Raw genomic sequence first — 21493 nt, 5'->3', positions numbered from 1 at the left:
CAACCCTTAAATATATATATTATCGGTTACACTTCTATTCAAATTCGAATAGATAATTCTCTCAACCTCGAATTCATTTGGATTAAATTCCGAAGATTCATTTCGATCAATTCCCTCTGATACAGTACCAGGACAGAACACTCTCTTGAACTAAGGTCAGTAATCTATCTTTATTGCATATGATCATGTTCAGCCAAGTGTACGTGGTTCCAAGTCATTAAACTTCGAAATCGTCGGCCTCATCGTCTTCTTGATCAGACTTGTCTTCATGTTTCACATTCTGGTACCACTTGGCACACACGATGTACATGATCAGATCGACGGCCGTTAGGCCGGCTAGAAGGAAGTAGAACCGGTCTAGATGACCCTTGTTAAGGTTCCCCGGTATCCATCCGGGCATGTTATCCTCGGACGAGATCTTGATCACGATAGAGACAAGCAAACTGCTTACATAGTTCCCCAATGATATGGAGGTCATGCACAAGGCGCTCCCGAAGCTCTTGAGCCCATCGGGCGCCTGTGCGTTGAAAAACTCCAGCTGCCCTACGTACATGAACACCTCCGATGCACCGATGAGCGCGTACTGAGGGACCTGCCAGAAGATGCTCAAGGAACTCGACCCTTGACAGTGTCTGCAGTCCTTTCTAGCGTACTTGAGCCTATAGCACTCGACGATGCCAGCGGAGACCATGGCCGAGATCGCTATAACCAGGCCTATCCCCATCCTCTGAAGCTCAGTGAGGCTCTTTCCACGGACCCTGTATACGATTGGGTCGATCACTCTTCTGTACAGGAAGATGAAGAAGGCTACGCTTAGGATGTCGAAGCTGGACATGCTTGCTGGCGGGATCCGGAAGCTTGAGATCTCGGTGTTCATTGCATCGCCTTGTTCGACGAAGAGCGAAGCCATTTGTGTGAAGACGACCGAGTAGATTATGGTGCAGAGCCAAATGGGGATGAGTCTCAGTATGCACTTCACTTCTTCAACTTGAGAAACAGGACATAGGCGCCAAGGGTTGCGCGCATTCTCCTTCATGTGCTCCAAATCTCGCGAGGTAATGTACGCCGCTCGGTCCAGAAATCTGCATTATTCAGTGAAGTTTGTGTTAGCTTTGTGAAACAGGGCAATGATTATAAATGTTTTCATTAATATGAATAGTTTTTCGTATCAAATGTACATTATACTCACTTGAAACCATGAGTGTGGAGCATTTTCCTAGCACCTGAGTTGGAGTTCTCTTTCGCGTCGCCCTCGCATAGATCATCCTCGCCGGGAGAGAAACTGAGAGAGAATTTCTTTGCAGCCGCGGCGAAAACCTGGCAAAACCGAGACAGGGGATTGCCACTGGGCTTAAAATGCCGATATCTCTTGGTACCAGCAACAAAGAGTACTAGAGCTGCGAAAGCCGACGCGGTAGAAGCCCATAATCCAAGTGCCCACATCCCTTCATCCTCAAAGTAGCTCAAAATGGTATTGGAGAAGAGGGATCCGATGTTCAATGCCAGATAGAAGTAGCTGAAAAAGGCCACTTTCGAGTGCCCTTCTTTCGGGTGCTCTTCGTCGAACTGATCGGCCCCGAACGTGGCGATGTTAGGCTGGTAGCCTCCATTCCCCAGTGCAACCATGTAGATGGAGATGTAGAAGAGACTGATCTGCCAGCTCGAATGGGATTCGCACTTACTCGACTCACCTCCGCAGCCATGGGGTTTGAGCAAGAAAATTTGTGTTGATAGTGAGAGCAACGCCAGCCCCTACAAACCATATACACACCATCATGTTGTTAGATTCTTGGATTCAACAAATTTGACATTTATACTAAGTGACAAAAATAATTTAATCTATTTATATTATCATTTTTTGTGTTGAGATTTTTTTGTAACAATAAAAATATTCTTTATAATTTTTTTTCCTCTTTAATCATATGGTCAAGTGGCTTCAAAACCATGCATATTCCTAATAGAACAAAAAAAATTAAAAATTAAAAAAAAAACAATACTCTACAGCTTGCTTGTTGGGGTGAGATTATGCTACACCTGGTGGAGCTTAGCCGTTGGATCATGGGAGCTCCCACATGATTTCATGTTTGAGCTCTTGATCCAACGGCTGTGCTGCACCTGGAGAAGAACTCTGGGTGCAGCATAGTCTCATCCTTGCTTGTCGTGTGCACTGCAGAGCGATGGATCATGTGGATCCCACGTAGAGTCCACTTGATTCTAACGTATACTTACAAGGACAAAGATGATCTGAAAAATGGCACAAGTTTTGTATCGTCCCCAGTAAGAGTCGCTGAGGAAGGCGCCGACGAGGGAGAATATATACACAGTTCCGGTCCATTTGCTGACGCTGTTGGCTGCATCGGCGTTGTCTTGTTGCAAAACCCTAGTCAGGAATAACACCAAGTTCACTCCAACTCCGAAGAATGCAAGAGTAGCCAAACCTTGATTCACTGCACCATTGAACAAGATATATTCTACTTCATATATATTTGAGTAAAGATATATATATAAAATTAAAGTTTAACTATTGAATTCGTCACATTTAATCTTTGAGCTCTAATTAATTTAATTGGCCGACAGAGAAAGCTAATGAATAGTCTTATTTACAAAAAAATAGAATCAGTACTAATGAAACTTGAATGGGACCCTTGCTTGGTCATATACATTTTCAACTATTTCTCATCCAAGTTATGTGATTAAAGTTTTAAAGTATATTTTAATTCTCCCCCACTATACTACTCTTGCCTATATATATATGTGTCTATAATCTATGCTTTTAAAAGAGTATGGTTTGAGTCTCTTCAATATATATATATATATGTGTAAAATCTATGCAAATGCGAAGCAACCAAAAAGAATATTGAAAAATTTATTAATATTTCAAAATTGTAAAGTCTTTTCTTTTCTTTTCTCTTCTCTTCTTTTGTTTCTTTTATTTTATTTTCTTTCTTCTACCAAATCAAAATGTTCTCAGATAGCAACACGTCGGGAAGAGTATTCATATGTGCGTGTGTAGGTACCATAAAAGAGTATTCATGCATGGTATTCATTGCATTAATATACATAATACAATAATACCTTACTACTACTACTACTACTACTACTACTATTATTATTAACGAAAATAAAAATATACTAAGATGACTATAATATATAATATAATAGTAGTGATCGTATATATATCTTATTTTAGTGGTTCGTATCATTTTAGAGTTTATGGTGTATTATCACATAAAAGGCGGCGCATAATTCATAAAACAGACCAACAATTGGATACTAATTTGACCCCTCCCGAACTTGCTTAAAAGAAACGAGGAAAAAAACCGAACTCAAGCATCTCCGGCCACTAGCTAATTAAATGACTAAATAATTTTATAAATTTCATGTGCTAATTCTTTAATAGTTACTTGTACATATCTACCACAAAAAAAAACGCAAAAATAAAATATTGGAAATGTGAAATACATACACTGATCAGTATTAATTGTGGGTGTAATATATTTTTGAAAAATATTCACGTAAATTAACCAAGGACTTACGAAGAATTATAGTTCCCGCAACCCATTTTCCAGTTTTATCTCTTGTTGCTGGCTTCCCATGCAAATCCACACTTCCATCCCCGGTAAACCTTTCTTCCTCCCCCTTCAAATGAACCTATGTATCGAAGAAAAAAACAATTTTTATTTATTCATTCATTCAGTCACTCACTCGATATTTCCAAGTGAATATATATATAGAAAGATCGATCGAGTACAAGAATTTGCTAAGCGAGCTAGCTAGCTATTTTGAAAATGAAGGACAAAATGTAAATAATTAGTAGTAATGGGAATGGACTATAACCTCCTTGGATAATACTTCTAAGGACGATGCCATTTGATGAGGAGTTGTGGGAATATATAACAAGGCTGCAAGCTGAAATTAAGTGGGAGCCTTTGGAGGGGTATATATAGAGGTTTAAAAGCAAAATGGACGGCTGAGATTGGAGGATGAAGTATTGGAAACGAAGAAATCCATATGGCGAAATATTGGCTACGGACATTGATATATACATTTTTTTTTTTGACAATGATATATACATTATTAATTTACATGTTGTTTGTCCTTTATAAGGATGGTAAAGTTTATTATTGTGACATGGTCACACAAGACCTAACATTTGTATTGATTTTGTCTTTGATTAATATGTTTGGTCAGATTTGAGACATTAGCCTATGAGTTTTTATATTAATGGTTTCCCCACTATGGAACTCGATCGACTTGAATATATATATATATATATATATATATATGTATGTATATATATTTCTGTGTGTGTGTATATGTATGTATATGTGTGTGTATATGTATATGTATGTATATGTGTGTGTATATGTATATATGTATGTATGTGTCTGATGTTTATATATGTTCGTATTTTCAAGAACATGCACGCGTGTGCATGTATATATATATGTGCACAATGTGTCTTGTTTATTTATTTATTATTATTATTATTTTTTTTCAAAATAAAATCTTCCATTAAACTAAGATACAATATCCTTAGTTACACAGTTTTGAAGCCACCTAAGAATATATATCTATATTAATCCATATATTGCCTTTCGATCGGGCCAAAAGATGCGTCACTTCATTCGCTGATCGTCGCATATGTTGAAGTGATACAAATCAATCAGATTTCAATGTATCTTGTATAGCCTTCGCGGTTGCATCGGTAGGGGCCCAAATCTTCCTCCGGCTCATTGATGGTTTGTATCACTTGTGTTGAATCAGAATAAATGCATACATCCTTAAAATCGCAACGAAGTAAAAAATCCATACAAAAACGAACTGCTGGCCCTCATACTAAACCTTGAAAATCTCTTACCACAACCCCAACACTAAACCGATTACCATATGCATCAAAACCCACATCAACATCTAATCTTAATTAGCATGTTTGGTAACTGCTGTAAATCCACACACTATCTGATATAATTTGCATCTCCATATTACTCAATGTGTATGAAAGCATATACATGGTTAATGAGATCCTATTATATAGGTAATACCCAAATCATTTATCCAGGGTCCATATCTCAACGCATATGCATAATTAATATTATAGGGTTGACGTAACAACTCATGGGTTGTTAGATCTCTTATTAGGGTAATGAGTAATGTTGCGTGTACACAGAGTCTTACATGTTGGATTATACATGAGACTTAAAATTACATGATTATCCTACATGTATTTTTGAAAGATTTTTTCCAAATAAAGTGCAAGAATAATCATGTAATTTTAAGTCTCATGTGTAACCCAACGTGTAAGACTCTGTGTACACGTAGCATTACCCGTAATGGGTAATACCCTGGTGAGTTGAACTAACTTATTTCACAACCCATGATTTGTCATGTCAACCCTATAATATTAGTTATGCATGTGTGTTAAGATGTAGATCCTTAGATGAATGATTTGGGTATTATCCATATGATTGGAATTAGGATCTCATTAACCCATTAATGATGACTTGTGAAACGTATCAACCACGCAATATATAACCCAATCAGAATTAAATTCCAAGTGTTTATTTTGGTATAATGACCTATTTCATCGTTTTCAACATTTATCATGTCATTTTTTGGGAGACACGTGTTTCAAAAATGCTCATATAGTTTGCTTCTTATCACATTTTTTTCCTGCTTTGTTGTTATTTGATGATCTTCCTTCTCCGACAATATGTTTGATTTATTGGTGAATGATTTGTCGATTTTTCACGACTATCTATTGTGATTCATGTTAATCAAAAGTGATTTTAGTCGTCGAAGGTGTCCATTTACGACCTAAAGTACGTATTAACAATTTGCTTGCATCTTCAACAACATGATAACCAATGAATTTCTGCACAACTTCCTCAAACATCATGATCTTTGCTATCTTATATTATATTATTGTTAATGATCTTTTACGAGGAGTGTTATTTATCATCCAAAAAATACTAATGATCACATTCCACTTTAATTTTTATTTATATATTGACAATATCATACTTTCATATTCTTTAGTTAAGTTTTCAAATTCTAAATTTAAACACATACATAATATAAACCAACTTGTATAATTAATAAACAAATAAATAAGCAATCAATTATTTTTGGAGAAAATCTTAAAACTAATTTTCAAAATAGAAAAAAAAATTATATAGTAAACCGCCTACAAATATAATCTATCGTCGTATTGACTGAATTTGAAGGATTTTTAATTATTTTATACAATAGAAATAATATTAAAATTTAAATGAATTATTAAATATTTATATAGTTATAAAAAAATTTTATACCATTAATTACATTAGTTTATATGACTCGATATTTTGCTTATCAAAGTAATAACATAATTTTTAAATAAAAATATATTATATTCAAAAATGGAATATAAAATTTATTTTAATTTTTTTATAATATATTGTGAATTGTAATATTATTTTCACTATAAACTAAATAATGTATATTACTGTGTGATCACTTGATTGGGAAACCAATAAAATAAAATAATTAAAATGATACTAATCAGAATAATTTATTTCTAAGTAATAAAATTAAGTAAATATTTTCAATAACTAAAGGAAATTGAATATTTTTTAAAATAAAAATAACAAATATATTCCCGGAACTTCAATTTATTTTTTGGTCAAATTTTCAAATATTTAATGAATTAAAATAAAATAATATATGTCATTAAAATTAATAATCGAGATAATCATGATATAATAAAATAAAAATTATATACCAATTTAGATAATAATTAATATTTAATTTGATTTAACCAAAGTTTTATAATATTTTTTAGAATTCGAGATAAAACATAAAATATATTAATATTTTTGTACTTGAGTTGTTAAAATTTTATTGTTTGATTATATCTAGAATAAATCTATGAATAATGTAAACATAATAAATTTCATAATAAATGCAAAAGTATAAGTTTGGAAGGTCAAACAAGATTTTATATGTATTTAAAAATTCATAAATAAGAGTAATTTTGTCAATTAGTATAATAAAAATATAATTTGGAGTGTGATTAATACTTTTTGGAATGTCAATAACATTAATTCTCCATATTTTATCAATATTATCAATTTATATTTGTAAAACTAAACATCATGATATATATTTGATATCATAATGTATCTGTTATGAATAATTGAATATTAATAAACTTATATTTGTAAGGCTGAATAAATGTTTTAATAATTATTTATCAATTACCATGGGAATATTGTTCGGAGAACTTTCTAAATGACATTATTAATTACTTTGGAATCAATGTCCATATTTAATTTGACGCAATTTAGGCAACTCACCTGGTTCGTCGATTTTTTAGTAGGTTTGGTACAATAAATGCATACATCATAGGGGTGGAAAAAAAACACCAATTCGAATTTTTCGTATAAAAAAATACCGAATTTACCTAATTTTCGGTACGGTAACGATATTGAATTTTTCGATACAGTAACAGTATGAAATTTAAAAATTCGGTATATACCGGTGTACCGATCGAATACCGAAACAGTATTTAAAAATATATATATTTGGTTTTTATAAAAATAAATTTTACAAATATAAGGTTTTTTTTCGGTATAAAACTATATATAACGATACTGAAATTTTGGTACGGTATAAAACTGTATATAACAATACGTAATTTTCTTATATTTATGATGTATTAGGGTGGTATACCGTATCGTACCATACCATATCGAAAACGGTTTATGTTTTTAAAATATAATTTATGTTACAAATATTTTCTCTAAAATAATCATGCAAAAATTAAATTTTCTTTAAAATTACGATATAAAACTTTATATAATAATACCGTAGTTTTCTTATATTTATGATGTATTAGGGTGGTATACCGTATCGTACAGTACCATATCGAATACGGTTTATGTTTTTAAAATATAATTTATGTTACTAATATTTTTTTCTAAAATAATCACGAAAAAATTAAATTCTTAATATTTTTTTTTATAAAATGTCATGCATCGATCGATCTGTATATCAATTAATAACATAAGACTCAAAACCAACATAATCACTATTTATTGTTAATTGACCATTTTCTGTTTTTGATAGTGTGATCATAAATTTTGTTGGTTTATGAGAATTTATAGGTGTTTTTCAATGCTTAAGTGATACAAAAGTCTATGACCAATAGTATTTGACAAACTTAAAGTATAGTATGTACTTTTTAGATATCCGCATACTATCTTATTAGATTAATAGAAAAATAAAGATATTTAAGTAATATATCGTATATTTTTTATTTTAAATATCCAGATTCTATTGTGTAAGAAATCTGAATATTTAAATAGTACATTATGCAGCTTCTTATTTCAAATATCCATGCATTATCTTGTAAAATTTATAGAAAAAAACTCCGTAAAAATTAAAACAAAGATATTTAAACGTAGCCATCCACTGTAAACATTTTTTTTTTTGTTGTCGTTTTGGTATACAAACGTAGCCATCCACTGTATGCAAGATTTAGCCACCTCTTAGTTTTATGACATGAACAAGGGCGATTCCTGCTAATATAAATATAAATAGTCGAAATTAAAACATCCATTTCTAATTAGTATATATTACCAAATTGTGGAGTAGTATTTCGAAGCCACAGGTCCACATGATTAATACGAAACTAAATGAAAGAAATCGTTGTGATTTATTTTATTTTTTTTAAGAAAAAAGAAGTCTGAGGCAAATTTACAGAAAAAAAATGGAAAACAGAAACAAATAACTTTTAGATGGATTTATGGGAAAGCAGATCTTTTTCCTCGTAATGTATTGAAAAATGATGACGTGACATCAAACATTGTTGACTTATTTAATATCACGTCAATATTCCAGAGAAAAATGTTCAAATTAAATGAAAAATATGGTACTAGTTAGTGGACTAAACTAATAATTGACCTATATAACAAAATAAAAAATGAAAAATGTGTAAGTTACAAAACCAAAATATTTTTCTCATGATTCATCCATTCAATGATACAGAATCAATATTCAGTATTAATGCTTTCATGACATTACACAAAAATGCAACAAATCCTTTTTGTTATGTTTTTTTTTTTTTTTTGGAACGCGAAAATCCACTTTTCAATATAAAAACTAATGTATTCTTGAGAATATTAGATACAGTTGAGTAGCAATTATGTAAGAAAATTTGAATTTTCTTCGCTTGAGTTGTGTTGGCCGAGAATACTTGCCCTAATCGGAAATAATAAAAATGTCAAAAATTTAATTATTTTGTTTCCTACTTGTCCTATTTTACTTGCCCCGATCATAAAGTTGACTTTTATAATTATTATTATTACATGAAAGAAAATTTAAAGAAAATCATATTTTTTATCTTTGTATATTTGTTTCGTGATTTTAATTTTCTATATTATCAAATTTAAATCTTAATATTAATTATATCATTTGAGTCTTGGTAATTTTAGTTCTTTTATTAGGAATTTTGACATATCACATGACACTACACACGTTGCACCAGTGTTATCGTATAAGATAAAATACTTAGATTGTAAAAAAAAAAAAAGCAAAATAAAACTGAAATTTGATAACATAAAGGATCAAAATCACAAATAAACAAACATACGAAACTAGAAGTATATAATTTACCCAATAAATATTTATTGAAAATTTCGGGTATCATGATGGCTAGCTCTAAGATAAAAGTACAACTAATAGTTTTAAAAAATTCGAAGTGTCTCATAATAATAATAATAATAATAATAATAATAATAATAATAACAATAATAATAATAATAATAATAATAATAATAATAATAATAATAATAATAATAATAATAATAATAATAATAAAAGATAACTTTTTGGGCTCTTTGGGTATTAAAATTACAGAATGAGTCAATAGACAAAAATATAAAACCAGTAACATGAATTTGTCTTTTTTTTTTTCGAAAAAAGTAATAATAATCTTTGTTCTGTATTTTTACGTAATTCCAAAAATCACATTTGTGTCCATCCAAATATTTTTATACAAAAATAACTCGATCTGTCGTGTGGTTATAAAACTAACTACAATATTGCACGCATGTGACAAAATCATTATATAGATCATCCACAATCTAATCTTTGTATTTAATACACAATGCCCCTTTAAAACCTCAAACTTTTCAAGTTTTTTAAATTCACCAAAGATATCGCATCCAACGTCGTATCCACTTTTCACAGCGTATCAACACCATGTATACATGATCACAGCAATGGAATTTTCTGCCCATCAAGAGCCACATTCAATATAAAAAAAATAAAGTAAAAACAATTTCTTTATATCTATCTTTTGAGTGCGCGCATACGACATACATGAGTATTTTTTTATTTATATTTATATACATGTGTACATAAGCAGAGTCGAATCGAACATACATATACGTTATCCGAGTTATATAAAAATAGTCATTAATTTTCTATATATATACATTTAGAATAAACAAAAATATATGCATCATATATAAATCATGTGTAGGAGAAATGGAAGAAGTATCCACCATGGATCTTTTACATCAGTGCATTGTAGTTGTGAGTCAGATACCATTAATTAATAAGACCAATTGTGCTAAAAAGTCGTGAAACGTTTTAACTTTTAACACAAATTAATTATGACGTCGCCAAACAATTATATTGCGAAAGAAATTAAATAATTAATTAAATGGCAAATTGAATTGTCACACATATAACCAACTTGGATATGTCATATGGATTATTGAGGCAGACAGTCACCAAACTTATTGATTTCCACTTGAGGAGGTGCAATTTTACACTTTTTTTTATATATTAAAATCAGTTAGGTCATTTTATAATTTCCCTCTCATGAACTTTGCATTCTCAATATTAAACTAAAAATAAAACTATTACACAAAGTTAAGTTAAAATTAATGCATAACTTATGATGAGATGAGCGAGACGTGTATAATTAGACTGTAAATTAAATGTAATTTGTTTTATCGTAATCTCTATATCCTATCATGCATCTCTCTATCTCGTTAGGGGCAGGTGTCTTGTGAGACAGTCTCATATATCTTTATCTTTGAGAGAGTTAAACATGCTCATATTTACAATAAAAGTAATATTTTTGATATAAAAATAATAATTTTTTTCACGGGTGATCCAAATAATATATATGTCTCAAAAGATTAACGTGAAAGACCGTCTCACTAGAGTTTTTGTATATCGTTGACTAGTCTCATCCGGCCATCACCTCCGTGATGGTAGGATAAGTCTATTGTGATATGGTCTCGACCTAGACTATATTTGAAATTAAAAGTCATATTTTTTTTTTTTTACATAAAATTAATATTTTTTTCATGAGTTGGGTCGTGTCAAAGATCTGTACGTCATACAAAATTAAACCGTAAGACAATTTTACTGAAGTTTTTGTGATAGTAATCTATACTACACTGAAAAATAATTTGTGGACCAACAAAAATATTTCGTAATCATAAAAAATATAAATGAGTTTTATTTTCTCAATGAAAATCATAATCCTGTATGTATTTTAAACCTCCTCTGCAATCCTGATTTAATCAACTTTGAAAAAGTTAACTTTGCGCCGAAATTAACTTTCACTCACCAATTAATTAAATCTTACCTCCAAATGGCAAAAAACACTTTAATATGTGAACCTACTAATAAATAAAAGAGAATATATATATATATATAGAATTTTTTTTAAGTGCCCACCTACCATGTCCACCAATGATGTGGCACTATTCTATTGGATGTGATAAAGATGTGATAAATTGTAGGTCCAATTGAATAGTGTCACATCATTGGTGAGCATGATGATGGGCATGGTAGGTGGGCACTTGAAAAAAACTCTAATATATATATATATATATATATATATATATATATATATATATATATATATAATTTTGATATTTTGAGCCTTGGACGCCACAAGATGTTCATGTGTGAAAACCGTAAAACATTTAATACAACACAATTATCAAGATTATGAACGCCACAAGATATCGATGTTTATGTGAAAATCATAAAACATTTAATGCAACACAGTAATCAAGATTTAAAAATATATATGAAGGGATCGTTGATACACATAACACAAAGTGTTCATGTGAACATTTACAGTGCTCATAAAATGTCTAATAGCATACTCTCATAATAATATTATATATTTGTGTGTGTAGCTCAGGTTCACACAATCATATAATCATAATGTTATAAAATTACGTGATTTTAAATAGGATACTGTTTTATGATTACGACACCCATTAATCAATTGAATGTGTGGTGTAAAGCACAATAAATAGGATCAAATTAAATAATTTTTAATTATACAACACAAATTAATTAATCGTTAAATTGAGTAAATTGGCTTCACGCTTTTGAATAAACTACTCTTCTTTTTGGTACTTGGACACTTCAAAGATTTTGAACCAATAATTTCTACATTGGTGTGATGGTGTCTTTACATCCAACTGATTTTTCTTGCTGGATCTGATTTTTTTTAAAAATATAAACAATGTATTTGAATATGTAATAAACCAATACTTACTGGCTATCATATTATTAAATTAAGTTGAAGGGTTAGAACAACTCACTTTAAGATCATGATACAAGAACGGTTCAGAAATTAAAATGAGAGCGGGTTTGAATTTAATTTAATAAATTATATATTATTAACAAAAAAATTTATTTTTTTGATCATGTATGTTTGTCTTTTTGTGATTTTGATCATCTATGTTGTCATATTTCAATTAACAGCGTTGACATGTGCAGTATTATATCAACATTTCGATAAAAATGACTAAAATTGTCGGAAATTGAAACACACAAGACGAAACTGAAATTTGAAAACATAAAGGACCAAAATCATTAATACAAAATTATCGGACCAAAATTGTAATTTTTCCTTAACAAAAAAAAGTTAAATTTTATATACAATATATATTGGAACTCATTTTAGAATATCATGAATTTATAATTATACGGAAATAAATATGACTTGAACTTTTTATTTTTTTTCCAACCATTACAATTTATTTTGAAGTAGCGAAATTTATCGAAATTAACAAATTAAATTTTAATTATTCAAGAATTATGATTTTTAATCTCTCGATTATGAATACTCTCACTTTTTATACATTCACATCGCGTAACGATTATAATATTTAAAAATTAATCTGAGCCAAAGAGATTTCGTGTGTGTACTTGTACTTAAGAATTGATCACGAAGTCATGAAGCTGAATTTCACATAAGTATTTCATAGAAATTAAACAACGCGTAAATAATCAAGGGTAAAAGTTTTACACATCATTAATTATTTTGGTTACCTATATAATAGTTTTTTTTTTTTTTTAAAAAAAGGGGGGGTTTGGACTGTGCTATATGATTATATAGTTTCTGGACCAAAAACACATTCGTCTCAAATTGTACTAATATTCCAGTTTTATTTAATAAAAAATATTATATTTTGGTAGGTTTGTATCTCGTGACATAGTTTGAAAAATGTTCTTCGTCCAACATTTTTTTTTCGAATTGTGACATTTTTTCAATAATAATAATAATTGTTTTTATTTTTATTGTTATTGTTATTGTTATTATTATTTTGCAAAATAACTTTCAAACATGAAACACGTAGGAAGTATAGATATCAAACAAATGTTAAAAAATTTAAAAAGTTAGATTTTAAATTCGGGTCAAACAAACTAAAAATCATTTGTTAAATATTCCCTCTCGAAGAATAAATGGGTAGTCCATCTTATACGAGAATCCGCAATTCATCTTATTTAAATATTATGTTGGAAATATATTTAAATAAAATTTTTGAATGCAAATAATGGATTATGAATATGAGAGTGTCATTTGGCTCTCCACATTCTAGAAGTAATTTGAAACTTTTGGTTTTCCACATTCTTGAGTTAAATGAAAGATTAATTGAGTTAATTAATCTTATGACTCTTGTTGTGCTTTTTGAAGCTTATAAATAGTGTGCTCATTTTCTCAATCCACACACACAATATTCAAGATCTCACTCAAAAATTCTCTTGCATTGTCATATTGCTAGCTTTTCATTTGGCCTCCGTTAAGTTTTGATGATAAGGTGAAGGTACGATTCAATTCGTCGGAATAGTGAAATTGTGCTTAGTTTGCTACTGGTTTTTCCGTTGTATCATGAAAAATAGACGTCTGTACGTGTTGATCCTCAAGCATCTTGTGGAGGCGATGAATCTGTTTTAAGAAAATTGTAATTGTTACAGGCCTCGGTTTGCTTTACAGTTTTTTTTATTATTTATCATTTGCTTTACTGTTTCTCTTGCTGCTTAATCAGTTTTTTATTACTGTTGATCAGTAGTTAAGCACTCATTATATTGTTGTATTGTACTACGATCATTACTTGTTATTAGTATATTGTTTCTGTTCAATTCACGTTTAATATTTGGCTAACAAATTAAATAATTTCGATCCAAACATTTCTCACCTTATTACTACTAGTATTCCGCTGCACGCGTTGCGTGCTCGTACATTTCATTTTTTAAAAAATACAATAAATAATAAATTGTAAAATTAAAAAATAATAAAACAATAAATAATAAATTGTAAAATTAAAAAATAATAAAAATATAACGTTTTCATAAACAAATATTCACAAAAAATATATATATCTTATAAAGTGAGTGTCATATTTGTAAATAAAATAATATCAAAGAACACAAAGTGAGCTTTTAATGGCTAAAAAAGATGAAACTATATAAAATGACTATTTTGCCCAATAATTTTGGTTTTATTGAAAATTAAGTTAGGAGATAATGGTAATTTCAAATCAAGTTTCACCAATTAACTGAAAGTTTGTTAATTAGAGGGTCTCTAGCTACTTTAATAATATAGTAAGATATGTATAACCTTGTAACTATGGATTGCAAGAATAAGAAATGAACTCTAGCAATAAATATATATGTTTTTATCGATCGGTTGTGTATGTAGAAGGTGTGAATACACAGTCTTATAATATTTCAAATATTTTGACAAATATTGCAAACTGTCTTGATAAGTTTGCTATCAAAGACCTGTTTTTCTCAACTTTAAAACAGTTAAACCACAAAGTAAATGTGGAAAACGATCCAAGAGTTTTTATGAAGTTTTATACTCAAAATCATTAGATTCAAATTGGTGAGCAACTCCTTCAATAATTTAAAGATTAACGATTAACTCTTTAAGCCTCCGTGATCGATCTTTGATTATCTGATTCATTTTCTGATAAGTGTGAGCAATTAATTGAGCAAAATAGAGTTAAACTTTGATAGTGCTTTGAGAATGCAAGCTTGTGATTTTCAATGCGATAATTTCGTGTGTTCTGAAACATCACTTGGCATCCTCTATTTGTAGATAACTTTGCTAACGTTCGATTGTATCTTTTATTTAATGCGAGAAGTAAAGATGTAGTAGATAGTTCCTGAAATGGGTGAGAGTGATTGCTGTTACAAATAAAGTAGACAGTTTTCGGTTATTACTTTTGGAAAATATTTGAATATATGTTCTTTACTCATCGATGTCCAACGATTTTGTCAGAACTTTTTGAAGTATACATAGAGTGACTTCTCTTGCACGAATATTGAAGTGGATTTATCAGTTCAACGATAATATTTCCAACGGTCTGCGGTTTGAACTGTTATGGTAAGTTGATTGCTTGTCAGCGGTTGAGATCTTCAGATATACCCTGAGCAGTTGATATGTTCGAATAGTTTGCAAGTCTTTGAAATGATCTTGTACGGTTTTGATCTTAGCTTGAACTGTCTTGAGCCTTTTTGAACGGTTCTAAATGGCTTGAACTGTCTTGAATGGTTCTAAGCTGTTGACAACTGTAAAGTACAAATAAAGGCAGTTTGAACTTAATACAATAAATATATATATTATGAAAGTTAAAACAATAAAACCAAAATTTGAGAACCTAATCGACTATAAAATCAAAATATGTAGGAAAAATGAGTGAACCAAATGGCCAAAAATATCATTTACCCAAATTATTAAAGTCAAAATGTATACCATTTCAAATTTCACTCCGAATACGCCTATTAATATTGTTGTATTTCCTGGGCATTTACTTGAGCCCAACTCTATTTGCGTCATACATGGTTCGGGAAGGTCAAATTTGAATTTCTTTCTTTCTGTTTTTTTTCTTTTTGCCACAGTCGGACTGCTTAATTTGTTTTATTAGAGTTTGAGATATTTTTAGGGATGTAAATGAGCCGAACAGTTCGCAAGCTGTTCGGGGCTCGGCTCATTAAAAGCTCGTTCGAGCTCGTTTAATGAGGTTCGTTAAGGCAAACGTACCAAGCTCTCGTTTTACAATATTCGTTTCGTTAGCTCGTGAACATGCTTGTTAACAGGCTCGTTAACAAGCTCGTAAGTCATCTCTTAGACGAAAAAATAATAGTATTGATATTTAATTTATAAATTTACACTTTACTTATGAAAAATATTGAAAAATCTATAAAAATTAATTTATTAGAATAAAATTACAAATTTTAATAATAATATTATATTTTTTTAAAATATATAATTTAGTTTTTAATTAATTTAATGAATATTTAAATTTATAGTTTAAATATATTAAACTCGTTTAGGCTCGATAAAAGCTCGATTAAGCTCGTGAGCCATGAATATATTCGTTAAATAAGCTCGGGCTCGGCTCGGTTATAAATGAACCGAGCTTGAACATTCAAAAGTTCGACTTGGCTCGGCTCGGCTCGGCTCGGCTCGTTTACATCCCTAGATATTTTTATTTTTTTATATTTTTTATGATGTGAGAATCCGCAGCCGCTACCTTTCGGTGCGCATCATATAAACCTCCATACTTACGCAACATCCTGCAAATTACGTTAGCCAGGTAAACCATACTAGGCAATCTGTTATAAGCTATTTTTTTCAAAATATGGAAATTAATAGTTACTTTTCAATTTATCTACACATGGAAGTGCTCTCTCTATCTACATATATTATAGAGTTTTGATCTCATGATCACCTAACATGAGGATCAAGTACTGATACGACATTCACATATTGAATGTAAGATGTCATGTCAACCGATTCTCACGATGAGTATTCAGAATATCAAACATATATATATATATATATATATATATATATATATATATATATATATAATAGTCCAATAATTATTGAGACACATTCTATTTTATTGGGGCAGCAAGTTAAAGAATGGGCCGGATGGGGATAATATCAAAATAGTCAGGCCAAGTACAAAAGAACTTAGAGACCAAAGGGTATACATCTATTTCAGCCCAAGAAACGCCGATATCTGAAGTTTTGAGAGGACGTCACAAGCCTGCGTGGGGTGAAGCCGTGAAGATTACATCACGCAAAGGGCGATGGAATTCTCACTTTAGTTAGTTACAATTTTTTTTTTTGTTTTTGTAGAAATATGTAAGATGAGTATATATGCGTGAACCTATTCACACGGAGATTCATTCAGAAAAATGTAATAGATGAGTATATATATATGCGTGAATAAATCCAAAAGAGATCGATCCGAACTCGACTAACCCGATCAACCCAAACTTACATGATTTGATTTTTTATTTTGTTGTTTTTTAACAAAAAATTAATTAACACGCATAATAATAAATATATTTTAATTTAAATAAATAATAATAAAATCTAGCCTATATATGATTTAAATTTGAAAGTTTGATGTTAAAAATTTTAAAATATATTTACCATAAAAATAAATAATTTTTTTTTTGAATTCAGTAAATAATTATTTTTAAAATTTTATAAAATAATTATTTTTGTTAAACTCGGTAAAATTAATTCTATAAGTAAGTAATAAATAAAAATAATAATATTTTTATTAAAAAAAATTTTGAACAAGAAAAATAATTGTAAGTTGAAAAGAAAAAAATTTTAAAAAAAAATTGAGATACTTTCCTAAAACTTAATATGACATGTAACTCTTTATGTATACGTATATCATTATCCAAATAATAGTTTATAAATTTACGATGCTTTGCAACAGAAAAATCGATGAATGCTGCAGTGAGGGCATAGTGTCAGTTTTTTATTGGCCAATTTTATGTCGAGCCCACATGATTGGCCGATGAAAAACGTGTCCATGGAGTAATATCCATGGGTAGTATTTGTGGGTAGCATCGACACTTGCGCTTGGCAACTGCACGACATGACAAGAAGTGGTAGTTGAAGTCCATTGTCTTGTTGCGTGAGTAATTAATTAACTAACGTTCATGTTTGCGGAATTCTTGATAATAATTGAAAAGTATAAATATATATATTTATATGCTCGTACACACGCGGTTCACTAGCCAGTCAGCTACGTCTATTTCTATATCTCTTAACCCCCGCGACGATTTTCTCTTCGTTACTCCCTGTATATTTATAGATAAATAAAAATAATATAAATAATGATATGCGAAAAGATACAAGTCTGAGCAAACCTTGAATATACATATATATGGCTTCGGAGAAAACCGGAGGATCGGGATCGGGATCGGGATCGGGATCGGGATCGGGATCATTCAACAGAGGGGCTTGGACAGCTGAAGAGGATAGAAAACTAGCTCAGTACATAGAGAAACATGGCCCCAAGAAGTGGAAATCAGTGGCTAACAAATCAGGTACTGCCAAGCTAACATTCTTGTGGATAATATCTTTTTTATAAATTGCATATTGACATTTTTTGAAAAAATACATATTACATGGACACATATTTGTATACAGATTATTTTTATTGAAACTAATTAAAATCTTTTGTTTCCTTTTGTAGGTTTGAATAGGTGTGGAAAAAGTTGCAGGTTAAGATGGTTGAATTATCTTAAACCTGATATTAAGAGAGGCAATATCTCTGATGCAGAAGATGATTTGATACTTAGACTTCACAGGCTTTTAGGAAATAGGTAATTATTAATTAATAATATATATAGGTAATTATTATATATACTATTTAATGGGTACGTTACGTTTTATAATATATAGGTGGTCATTGATTGCGCGAAGAATTCCAGGCAGAACGGATAATGAGATAAAGAATTATTGGAATTCTCATTTGAGTAAGAAAGCGAAATTAATGAAGAAATTACCAGCTTCATCGATAATACACTCATGCTTGGGCAATGAGAATTCGATGCAGAGTAGTTGTGATGATCATGTAAATGATGAAGAAGAAGAAGAAGAAACCTGCAGTGGATCATGTGAACCATCCATTCCAGGAACACAGGGCTTGGAATGGGTCAAAAATTTTCTTGAACTCGAGGGAGATGCATAATTTTTGTCTCCGGCCATTTATATTTTTCTATCTTCCTACGCACTGACGAGAAGCACGTGATTCGCACGTGGATATGTTATCTAAACTAGTGAACTATGGACACGCATGTATCGTGTGATAAAATAATTATCATGATTTTTATAACCATAGTAATAATATAATCATTTTTCTTATTATTGGACTCTTAATTTCACGTCGTTTTACCTACATTTGAAATTTTGGGTAAATAATTTAATAGGAATTTATAACCAGATTAAATTTGGGAAAGATGTTAGAGTGAAAGAAGATGTGTAGAGAAAAAAAAAAATAGGATAAGTTAGTCATTTGAGATATAACTTAAAGAAGAGTTGAGTTAAATTTTGAGGTAAATTGAGAAAAAATTTGATGTAATTTTATACATCAAACCGGTTATTATAAAGTGTGCAAGTATTATATATATAATAAGTATAGATTATGAAAATTAATATATTATGTATGTGAGCGATGATGTTTTGTATATGTGTATTATTAATTCTAAACATGTCTCTAGCTCGTCGATCTCCTTTTCCAACAATATCAATTATAAAAAATAAATAAGCATTGTAGTCAATACGAAATCTACACCAGCAATCTATCCATATATATATATATATATATATATATATATATATATAAACTGAGTTTTTACTAAATATAGTAATTTCTCGCCAAAATGTAATTACTAAAAAAGATGTTAGAGTGAAAGAAGATGTGTAGAGTTGAGATTTAACTTAAAGAAGAGCCGAGTTAAATTTTGAGGTAAAATGAGAAGAAATTTGATGCAATTTGATACATCAAACCGGTTATTATAAGTTGTGCAAGTATTATATAATAAGTATAAATTATGAAAATTAGTGTGTGTGTGTATATATATATGCGAAGATGTTCTGTATCCGTGTATTATTAATTCTAAACATGTCTTTTATAAGAAGTGTAAATATGGATAGTGCAAAAATTAGGTTCATTTCTTTTGATTGATATATCTATCTATCATATTATACATATATATATATATATATATATATATATATATATATATATATAGTTACGCCTTAAACGCATATAAATCTCGATTGTGAGATTAATGTTTTTAATGCATTAACAAGGCCCTTTTGTCTATGTTTTGATGATTAACAAAACTAGGTTAAAATGTTACTAATGTTTACAATGAGCTTATTACAGAGTTAAAATTTTCAAGGCTCAATTGCGTACAAGTTTATTCAAGATCAGAAACAAATTTCAAAGACTTATACTGCTACGAGTTCGGAAGCTCCGATTGGAGTTCGGAACCTTCGATCAGGATCAGAAGGACCTTCGGAAGCTAAGGGACGATCGGACGTTCCGATCAAGGTTCGGAAGCTCCGATCTATTTTTAAGGAATTTTATATTGTTCGGAAGCAGAACGGAAGCTACGAAGTGACGAGATCGGAAGCACCGATCATAGATCGGAAGTTCCGATCTGCAACGGCGGCCTGATAATCTTGTCCGGAAGACTTTTGCCCGACAACATATTTAATGCGCCGATCGAAAGCTCCGAAGTGGGATCGAAAGTTCCGATCCTGTACAAACCGCGTGACTCAGAATTCAAATTTCGGAAGCTCCGATGCTGGGAACGGAAGTTCCGATCGATGCCGAATTTTCAGCTATAAATAGAGGCATTCCGAGACCATTTCAAGCATTCCAACATCTTCAAGTCTCTCAATCCTCTTAAGCATTATTTGAGCTATTTGTTGAGCAATTTGTAGCCCCTTTGAGCTTTCAAAATATATTCATATATCGAGTTGTATCCGGGGTTGTGAAAATCGTTGGTGTAAACACTTGAGTGTGAAGCCAAGTGTTGTGAGTGTTGTGGCTATCCTTGGAGACCTTAAGGCCAAGTATTGAGTTGTATCGGCGCGGTGATCGTGTCAAGTTGTAAGGCTATTCTTGGAGCCATTAAAGCCAAGTCGTTCGAAGTGCTAGTGGATCCTTGGTTAATCGATCTTAACCAAGAAGGGGAGACGTAGAAGATTTATCGTCGAACTTCCATAAACATCTCTTATCCCTTTTACTGCTTTATTTACATTACGTATTTATTTACCGCACTTATTATTAATTGCTTTAAGTCTTCCGCTTGCGTATTTGCATAATCGATTTAAATTGCTAAATTT

The 21493-nt window shown here is 30.4% G+C and overlaps 2 protein-coding genes across 2 annotated transcripts; one reads left to right on the top strand and one right to left on the bottom strand.

Annotated features, from left to right (window-relative positions):
* Positions 1 to 24: 24 nt before the first annotated feature.
* LOC140872095 (protein NRT1/ PTR FAMILY 7.3-like) lies at positions 25 to 3895 on the bottom strand. The gene is made up of 5 exons (XM_073274838.1): positions 3838 to 3895; positions 3537 to 3651; positions 2230 to 2447; positions 1190 to 1752; positions 25 to 1082 (listed from the first exon to the last, which is right to left on the bottom strand). The coding sequence occupies exons 1-5, from the start codon at positions 3868 to 3870 to the stop codon at positions 218 to 220; spliced, it is 1794 nt and encodes a 597-aa protein (XP_073130939.1). The 5' UTR covers positions 3871 to 3895; the 3' UTR covers positions 25 to 217.
* A 14484-nt stretch (positions 3896 to 18379) lies between these two features.
* LOC140872155 (transcription factor MYB114-like) lies at positions 18380 to 19467 on the top strand. The gene is made up of 3 exons (XM_073274936.1): positions 18380 to 18678; positions 18828 to 18957; positions 19037 to 19467. Exons 1-3 carry the CDS (start codon positions 18516 to 18518, stop codon positions 19323 to 19325), a joined length of 582 nt encoding a protein of 193 aa, XP_073131037.1. The 5' UTR covers positions 18380 to 18515; the 3' UTR covers positions 19326 to 19467.
* The last annotated feature ends 2026 nt before the right edge of the window (positions 19468 to 21493 follow it).

Source organism: Henckelia pumila, unplaced genomic scaffold (assembly GCF_033568475.1).
Source record: "Henckelia pumila isolate YLH828 unplaced genomic scaffold, ASM3356847v2 CTG_461:::fragment_3, whole genome shotgun sequence".
Lineage (NCBI taxonomy): Eukaryota > Viridiplantae > Streptophyta > Magnoliopsida > Lamiales > Gesneriaceae > Henckelia > Henckelia pumila.
The sequence above is the reverse complement of the archived record's forward strand: the minus strand, read 5'-3'. Positions and strand labels throughout refer to the sequence as shown.

What these genes read in the sequence shown, in the direction of transcription:
- LOC140872095 (XM_073274838.1), bottom strand. Translation starts at nt 3,870, where the DNA reads ATGGCATCGTCCTTAGAAGTATTATCCAAGGAG. An exon ending in TGCGGGAACTATAATTCTTC is followed by an intron (nt 2,448 to 3,536) that starts GTAAGTCCTTGG and finishes TCAATGGTGCAG; the next exon opens with TGAATCAAGGTTTGGCTACT. An exon ending in CTCCACACTCATGGTTTCAA is followed by an intron (nt 1,083 to 1,189) that starts GTGAGTATAATG and finishes TGAATAATGCAG; the next exon opens with ATTTCTGGACCGAGCGGCGT.
- LOC140872155 (XM_073274936.1), top strand. Translation starts at nt 18,516, where the DNA reads ATGGCTTCGGAGAAAACCGGAGGATCGGGATCGGGATCGGGATCGGGA. An exon ending in ATCAGTGGCTAACAAATCAG is followed by an intron (nt 18,679 to 18,827) that starts GTACTGCCAAGC and finishes TTCCTTTTGTAG; the next exon opens with GTTTGAATAGGTGTGGAAAA. An exon ending in CACAGGCTTTTAGGAAATAG is followed by an intron (nt 18,958 to 19,036) that starts GTAATTATTAAT and finishes TATAATATATAG; the next exon opens with GTGGTCATTGATTGCGCGAA.